This window comes from Equus asinus, chromosome 4, assembly GCF_041296235.1.
Source record: "Equus asinus isolate D_3611 breed Donkey chromosome 4, EquAss-T2T_v2, whole genome shotgun sequence".
Classification (NCBI taxonomy): Eukaryota; Metazoa; Chordata; class Mammalia; order Perissodactyla; family Equidae; genus Equus; species Equus asinus.
In genome coordinates, this window is record NC_091793.1 from 131585878 (window position 1) to 131595258 (window position 9381).

General features: G+C 39.3%; 1 protein-coding gene across 2 annotated transcripts in view; it reads right to left on the minus strand.

Annotated features, from left to right (window-relative positions):
* DNAH7 (dynein axonemal heavy chain 7) overlaps positions 1-6215 on the minus strand; it is a 236331-nt gene extending 230116 nt beyond the window's left edge. Inside the window, exons 1-2 of one of the 2 annotated variants that reach the window (XM_014835173.3) lie at positions 5948-6215; positions 527-589 (exon numbers count right to left, since the gene is read on the minus strand). In XM_014835173.3, the coding sequence (XP_014690659.3) occupies positions 527-589; positions 5948-5962 (78 nt within the window). In that variant the 5' untranslated portion in view covers positions 5963-6215. The remainder of the gene's footprint in view (positions 1-526; positions 590-5947) is intronic. The other variant, XM_070508274.1, reaches the window with a different exon arrangement.
* Positions 6216-9381: the final 3166 nt, after the last annotated feature.

Consider the following 9381-nt stretch of genomic DNA (forward strand, 5'->3'; position numbering starts at 1 on the left):
GCACTTTATTAACTGAAAATGTCTATTAACTACTTCTTCCATAGGACAATGATAATCTAAAGTCAAAACAATGTAAAAGGATGCCAAGATCTAAGAAATCTTCTGTAGCACAGCATTTTAGCACTGGAAGACGCATCTCCCCAAGTTCATCAAATCAGCTCATTATCACACTCAGAAACTGGAGCTCAGAGAAGTAAGTGACTCCCCACAAGTCACAGAGCCATTAGTGACAAAGCTGTAACCCAAGTCCTCATTTCCTGACTTCAACACTGCTTCTGTTAGCACATCTTCACAATTCTTTTTTCAGAATACTCAAATATTCTGTACATACTAGGTAATTACAGCTTACAGTTACTTTAAGATAGTTATTTTCCTAAGACATGTACCTTATAGATGTTCCCCATCAAAAAAGAATTAAATGGAGCACAGAATTTAAAATCAGAAATTCAGTAAGTTATAAGTTCGAAAACTAGTAAATAACATTATTATAAAAGCAGTATACTATGATAATATATTGGTAAATTACCGTAGATAACTGTGGTAAAAACCTTACTGGTATCTTGGGTTTTCCTTTGCTGGCTGATTTATCCTGCATGAAAAATACAAAAAAAACCCAAAACTGTTTATTCTGTTAATGTTAAAACTTATTCAGTCAACCAAATTTTACAGAGTCAACCAAATATCTACAGAGTAGATAAATGCTTTCGAAAGCATATATCATCCAAAATATTCCAAAACATACTCTACAGATGATATAATATTGTGTGCAGAAAATCATAAGAAATCCACAAAAATTATTAGAGCTAATGAACAAGTTCAGCAAGGTTGCAGGATACAGGACTAATACAGAAACATCAACTGTATTTCTAGACACTAGCAATGAACAATCCAAAATTGAAATTAAGAAATGAATCCATTTACAATAGCATGAAAAAGGATAAAATACTTAGAAATAAATTGAATAAAATAAGTGTAAGACTTGTACAATGAAAGCTATAAAACATTACTGAAAGAAATTAAAGAAGACCTTAATAAATGGAAAGATACCTCATGCTTATGGATTGGAAGACTCCTCAAAATAATCTACAGATTCAACACACTCCCTGTCAAAATCCCAACCACTTTTTTTTGTAGAAAGTAACAAGTTAATCATAAAATTCACATGGAAGTGTAAGAGACCCAGAACAGCCAAACAATTTTGGAAAAGGAGAAAAACGTTGGCAGACTCACACTTTCAGATTTCACAGCTTACTACACAGCTACAGTAATGAAGACTGCGTAAGGATAAACATAAAGACCGAAGGAATAGAACTGGGAGTTCAGAAATAAATCCATACATTCATCGGCAGCTGATTTTTAACAAGAGTGCCAAGACAATTCAGTGGGGAATTGGTGATATCTTCTTCTGGGAATTTATCTGGATCTAATCGGTGTCCAAAGTTTACTCAATTCCACCTCCCTTCTCCATGACTAAAACTTCATTTTTTTTCCAGAATGCTCCCTTCCTAGGGTGACAATGTATTCAGGTTAACGCACCCTCAAGTTACTGTAGCATCATTTGTACTTTTTAGCAGTAACTTTCAGAGAAGACTACCTTTACCTTCTTTGCAATAGAGAATAATTCCATGGTAAGAATTTCATCTAGGTAAGAGGAAGCACTGTTGAGAATGATACTTTGATTTACAAAACAGATAATATGAGTTATGCTTTGGCCACTTATCAATTTCTTGCCTCTCATCATCAGATTCATGCTTTTTGTCCTGCTTTGTGCAAACATTTCTCCAGGTGGCACAATATCAGGAGGATTCAAAAGGGACACTGTAAGAGGAAGAGACTTTTCTTCCTGGTTCCAGTGCTTTTTCTTGTTGCTCCCATGACGTGGCTGCCAGCAGTCAGCATCCTTGCCCTTGGGCACCTTCGCAAGTTGTGCTGTGTGGCTGACCCAGTGCCAGACACCCTCCAGCAGGTTTCTGCAGGATCCCTAAAGGTAGCTTTCCAGCAAGTTCCCCTTACATCACAGAGGGAGACTTCCTTTCCGACCTTTCAGCATCCCAGCAGGTAGCTTCTCACTTCCCACATTGATACTTTCCTCACTGATTTTCACAGCTGTATAGAGTTCTACTATAGGAATATAAAACAATTTATCCATTCCATTCTCTTGTGAATGAACATTTAGTTTGTTTCCAATGTCTCTCTTTTACAAAAGATGTTTCAGTAAACATCTTTTGCCGTATATCTTAGTACATACACACACAATTCTTGTATCTCACATGCACAATATAGTGTGTGTATATAATATATATTTACAACATGTGTGTATGGGCATATCTGCTTTTGTCCTTTTATTTAATTCCATTGGTATATCTGTCTATCTGTAAACAAATTGTATTGCATTGTCTAAACTACTACGACTTCACAATAGGTCTTGAGAGCTGTAAGGCAATTCTCTCTATCTTACTATTCTCAAAAGTTATCATACGCAATCTTGACATTTCCTCTACCATGTTAATTTTATAATCCACACTGCATGAAACTTTTGGGGATTTTGATAGAAACACATTAAATTTCTAGAATAATTTGGAGGAAATTGATATCATTATGATACTGACCCTTCTTTTTCATGAATACAATCTATTTCTTTATTCAGATCCTGAGAGTGTATCCTTCAAAAACATTTTATAATATCGTTTATAAGGGTCTTATGCATCTTTTGCTGGACTTAGTCTTAGGTATAAAGATTTTGAATGGAAAGTGCATCATAGGATCTAAATGATTGACTTACAAACTTTTAATCCCAATTGATTTGTAAATGGAAATGTCTATAAAGCTGTATTTACTTATAATCATTTCTGTGATGGTCAATTTTTGGTTGGCCCAGTCAGGTCTCCGTGCTTTTCTTCTTGCTCTGTGCCTGGAAGTCTGAATTCTATGTATGGGCATCATCTGGGCTCCCAGTCCTTTGGCTTCTGATGGGGATTAAGCATTGAGAGGCACTAGTAGCAGTCTAGAGAGCAGGAGGAGAAAGGGTTTTGGCTATTTCTTTCCTGTACTCCATTTCCCAAAGTTCTGACAGTGGCTGAATTCTTCCATAGCTCAGCTCCTGTCAGGAAGCTACCATTCCAAGCCCCCAGCTCTCACCAGGTTCTGAGAATGGTGTTCAGTTTCTTTGACCCGTCAGGCCTAGGAATGGTAATGGCTTCCTATTGCTGTTAATCCTTAAGTGCTTCCTCATCCCTGTTGGTTCCTTCCTGTAACCTTGCACACACCTCTGCAAATGGTCTTCTTATAAGTTGTCTTCAATCAAATCCTTTTGAGCTTGCCATCTGTTTTCTGTTGGGATCCTGACTGATATAATTTTACATAACCAAAATTAAAATTGCTGAAGAGTCTAGGTCTTCCTTGAGCAGCCTAGTTGTGCATTTAGATTTCATTTTGCTGATTTTCAACCACGAGTCTATTGAAAGGGTAAACCTGGTATACTCCAAATTTAACCATTCTAATCAAATGACCAGAACCTATTAATGTGTCTGGTTAAATCAACAATAATCTTATGAAGTTGTCTGGTTAAATCAACAATAACCTCTCAAATTTAATACAGTTGATTTAAACATACGCAGTTGGCATATGCTTGAGTTATGGTTGTTAAAGATATCACCATGCTGTTGGCCTCTTATCCAACTGTTTTCACTCTGACCTCCTTTTTAAGCAATGACATCAACAAGATATGAAGGAAAACAGAATGAGCATCATATAAATGCAAAACTACTCAATTTAACAACTAGAAAAAGTGCTAGAGTAGAGATATGCTGACAGCTTTTTCCTCTTCTCTGCCCGCAATCTGTAGTGGATTTGTAGGGAGCTTCGTGGTCTTTGGATATTTGCATCTTTAAACCCCTGAAAGTACTGCAACTGAAACTCAAGATGCCTTATTTTATGGTTTAACTAATTTTAAAAAATGAAATGAGCAGTTGTAAAAGATTTATATTTCTTTTAAACACCTAATTTAAGAGCTCAGACTGCTATTCCTGAAAAATGCCCTGTCACGCTCAACCTTCCGCTAACAAGATGCATACGTTAAAATCTCCATCAGCAAACATGATTTTAGCACCTGCTCACTTTTTCAAACTAAATAAATACATAAGTAAACATCACATAAAAATGGCATTACCAAAAGTTCAATCCATTCCATTTGTTTTAGGTTAAAATATTAAAACTTTCATCCTTTCAAAAGGAAAACTATGCTCTAAATTAGCATAAATGAAAGTATCAAGAGTTTGAAAATTACAGATCAACCAAAGCAGCGAGAGAGGGACCTCTGCTGTTTAAAAATAGTATGTAGAAAATGGAAATCATCCTAGACGGGCTCAGGCCCATTCTTCCAAGATCCCACTGCCTTTTCAAGCATCCAGGGCCCTCTGTGCAGGAGAGGGATGAGCAGTGTCATTTCCAAACATCACTTTTATTAAGATAAATCGGAACTTAATTGCCAATAGATGTTTAGTGGATGCTTTTTAGTTGTAAATTGGTCAATTATGGGCTTTGCAAAATAATGGCTATTCAGAAATACCACTGCAAATATAGTAAACATGTATTTTTAATTTCAACAACATACAATATGGTTCAAGATTAGGCCAAAGACTAATAGGGGCATCAAGGAAATAAGTTGCTTAATGTAAATGGATGGTGATGATAACAAACTTTTTTAAAAGGACTTCAAATGTCACAGAAAAAAATCACTAGTGCAGTCTATTAACCTAATTGCTGAGTTTTTCAGTTACCCGTCTCGATTTTTTTGTTATTTTTTGTTTGTTCATTTGTTCTTTTACTACTAATTACTAGTTATATGGTAAGTAAATCAGTGTTTCTTAGTTCTCAATTTATTACCCATTTCAATAAAAGGCTAAAACTAAATTGTCCTGATCATTTAGAGGTTAATTACTTATTTGATTAACTAATGAATTAGGGTTTTGACATTTCCTGTTAGCAATCTACAACCCAATGGATAGGCGAATGAATCACCTTTTAACAGTGTTTTCACAATAAACTGCAATACTACAAAAAAATATGAAATATCGAAAAGGAAAGAATTATAGTGTAGCATCAAAACAAAGAAACTAAGCAAAATGTGCAGGCTGAAAAGTAAATGTTTCCCATTCAGTGCCAAGATGCTCACGGGGCCCTTTCCATATAGAGAGCTAGAGTTGCATTCTAGCTATAGCCAGAACAATGCCCACGCCTAATGCCTCCCCATTTCGTCGGGCATTACAAAGTTTGACCATTGTTCCTCTTTCCTTTTGTTTACAGCTGGTCTTAAGTTCAATCAAGAAAGAGTTCTAAAAAGAAGCTAGTGCAACATGCATTCTTTATTACATGCCTTGGTGATATTTTCTTAGGAAGAAATTCCATTTGCCACTTACCAAACTCTTTCACGTATGGTATGGTATGGTAATGATATGGTATGGTATGGTAAGGTATCTTATCTTATTTGAACTTTATAACAACCTTAGAAAGGAGGGGAAGTTGTTCTGATTTTTCCCCCTGAAAAAAAGGGAACGAAGGCTTAAAAAGACTAAGTGATTCGCCCAAAGTCACACAGCTAGGAATGAGCTTAGATTCCAACACCAGAGCCAACTCCCCAGCGAGCCTCCCCAACCCAAACGCCCCCACCCTTAGCACGCCGGGACACTCGGGCTGTAGTTTAAACTGCTGGCGCCCCACTCGACTGATCTGTTTGGTTGTTATGGCAACACCAAGGACGAACGGCCGGGAAGGAAACAAAAGAGTTTCCACGGACAGCGCTCAGCATCCCAGATGGGAACTGGGGTGAAGGAAGCTGTACCCCACGAGCTCACAACTGGGGAGTCCGGAGGACTCGGGTTTCCATCATTTTGGAAACGCGCGGGAAGCTTCGCGGCGGGGCGAGCCTGGCGAGGAGCCGCCCTCTCACCTGCTGGCTGCTCATGGCTGCGAGGACGCGGCGGCGGCGGGGCGCCCCCGGGATGCTCCTGCCCGGTGGCCCCGGGAGCCCCTCGGACAAGACGTCGCCCGGGACCCGCCTGCAGTCCCTGCTCCCTCCGCGCCCGGCCGTCTAGCTTTCCGGCCGCGTTCGTTGCTAGGCAACGGGCCGGTGCAGTTTCCATTTCCGGTCCCCTGCGGCTCCTGGTACCTCAAGCGGGAACGAGCCCTGCGGCCCCGCAGGAAGTGCTTTCCCCGGCGCGCGGTGGCGCCTCTGCGCCTGTGCTGTGGGGCCGCGGGGCGCGGTGGGCGCTGCAGGCGGTGGGTGCGTCTCCTTCTGCCTGGAAGGGTCAATACTGTGTGATTACTGATTGTCACACTTCTGCACCCTCCTTGTAACTTAGCTGGGTGCTCCGGACCCCTGGCTTAACCCCCCATTTAACTGTGTGCCTAGAAGGTCCCCGAGGACTAGAGAAATGAAATGATGCAAAGATGGGGACCCTTTAACACCTTTTTTCTGTTATCCGTGTGCTTTCAGTTCCTGTTGTTTTCTTGACTTTTCCCAAAAACTATCCCTTGGAAGAATACCAGAAAAAGAACCTTCAAGAATTCATGTAAACCAACATTCTCAGATGGTGTTGTGCCAGGCACTAGGCATACAAATGTGACCAAGACACTATCCCTTCAGCACAGGTGAAGGGAGTATTCAAAGAAGCGGTTATAAGGCAGTGGACTCAACGATGGGAATGAGAGTCGGCAGGGAAAACTCAAAGCGCCAACTATTTTCTCAAGAAGATGTGGAAGGGATTTGAAAGCTGAGGTCTGAAGGAAAATGACATGGCCAAACAGTGTTGCAGGTAGAAAGCAGATTACGTAAAAAGGCCTGAGACAGGGGTAGGTGGCTGCTGGAAGAACTGAAAATGGTTCTGATAGGTTGCAGAGTAGATTTGGGTAAAGGGAGTTAGAGAGAATGTAGAGATGCAGCTGAGGTGGTAAGCCGGTGCTGTATCCTCAAGGACTGTCTCAAACGTGACACGGAGTTTAGACTGCAAGGGCAACTGACCTCCACTGAAAGTTTATGTTAAGAAATGACCAGATCCCATTCTAAAATTCGTATGGAATTTCAAGGGACTCGGAATAGGCAAAGCACTCTTGGAAAAGGACAAATTTGGAGGACTCAAACTTTCTGATTTCAAAACTTACTACAAAGCTACGGTAATCTAAACAGTGTCTTTCCAACAAATGGAGCTGGGAAAACTGGATATACACATGCAAAAGAATGAAGTTGGACCCTTACCTAATACCATATACAAAAATTAACTAAAAGTGGTTAGAAGTCCTAAATGTAAGATCTAAAACTATAAAATTCTTAGAAGAAAACGCAGGAGGAAAGCTTTATGACATTGGATTTGGCAATGATTTCTTGGATATGACACCAGTTGCGCAACCTACAAAAGAAAAAATAGACAAACTGGACTTCATCAAAATTTAAAACCTTTGTATATCAAAGGACACTATCAACAGAGTACAAAGGCAGACCACAGAATGAGAGCAAATATTTGCAAATCACATATCTGATAAGAGATTAATATGCAGAATATATAGAAAATTCCTAAAACTCAACAACAAATAAATAACCTGATTCAAAAAATGGCAAAAGTGGGACAGCCCCAGTGGCCTAGTGGTTAAGTTTGGCACACTCCACTTCGGCAGCCCCAGTTGGTTTACCAGGTGCAGACCTATACCACTCATCAGTGGTCATGCTGTGGCAGCAGCTCACATACAAAATAGAGGAGGATTGGCAGCAGATGTTAGCTCAGGACAAATCTGCCTCAGCAAAAAGAGGGAGATTGGCAACAGATGTTAGTTCATGGTGAATCTTCCTCAGCAAAAAAAAAAAAAAAAAAAAGCAAAGGACTTGAACAGACATTTTACCAAAGAAGATATACAAACGGCCTATCAGCACATGAAAAGATGCTCTACATCACTAATCATTAGGGAATGTAAATCAAAACCACAATGAGATGCCGTTTTACATCCATCAGCATGGGTATTATCCAAAAAAAAATGGACACTAACAAACGTTGATGAGGATATAGAAAAATTGGAACCCTTATACACTACTGGTGGGAATGCAAAATGGTGCAGCCACTATGGAAAACAGTATGGCAGTTCCTCAAAAAGTTAAAAATAGAATAACCATATGATCCAGTAATTCCACTTCCGAGTATACACCCAAAAGAACTGAAAGCAGGGACAGAAACAGTTATTTGTAAACTACATTTATGGCAACATTATTCATAATAACCAAATGGTGGAAGCAACCCAAGTGTCCACAGATAGATGAATAAACAAAATGTAGGAATACAGACAATTGGATTTTTTTTCATAGCCTACATACTAATATTTATTTTTTAAAGTTATACAAGTGTGTGGAACAAATGGTCAAGTAGAACAAAATTTTACACAAGAAGTCTTCCTTCCATTTCTGACCTGCCTCTCACCTCCCCAGAGGCAACCAGTGTTACTAGTTTCTTTGGCAGACTTCCAGAAACGTCTATACATAAATAGACATATATGTCTCTTTTAGTTATACAAATGCCTGCATACTATACAACCTATTCTGTAATTTGCTTTTCCTGCTCACAGTGTATCTCAGAGATGGGTTCATATCATGCACTCATTCTTTTTGACACTGCATAGTATTCCACTGCAGATTCCCCCCAGTTTTTTAGCCGGTCCATTATTGCTGGATACAATGGGAATATTATTTAGCCTTAAAAAGGAAGGAAATTCTGTCACATGCTACAACATGGATGAACCAGGAAGGCATTATGCTGACTGAAACTAGCCAGTCACAAAAGGACAAATACTGTAAAATTCCACTCACATCAGGAATGTAGAGTAGTCAAATTCTTATAGACAGAATGGTGGTTGCCAGGGATTAGAGGTAGGGGCAAATGATGAATTATTGTTTAAAGGGTATAGAGTTTCAGTTTTGCAAGATGAAAAAAGTTCTGGAGATGGATGGTAGCAATGGCTGCACAACAATGTGAATGTACTTTGTGCCAATGAACTATACACTTAAAACTGGTCAAAATTGTGAATTTTATGTTATGTATATTTTACGACATTAAAAAAATTTTTTCAGTCCTTTAAAAAAAGGAGGAAAACTGAAGACAAAGAAGAAAGAGGAGGAGGAGGAATGACAGGATCACATTTGCATTTTAGAAAGATCACCCTTGCTTTATTCTGGTGGAAGGAGAGGAGAAAGGCAAGACTGGAGGCAAGAGAGAGACCTACTGGGAGCCTATTACAAGAGTTCAGTGAGAGATGATGGTGGCCGGAAATGGACTCATGAAGGTAATAGAGCGAAGTGGACAGATTCAGGAGATAGTCGGGAGGTGGTTTCGCTAAGATGTGGAT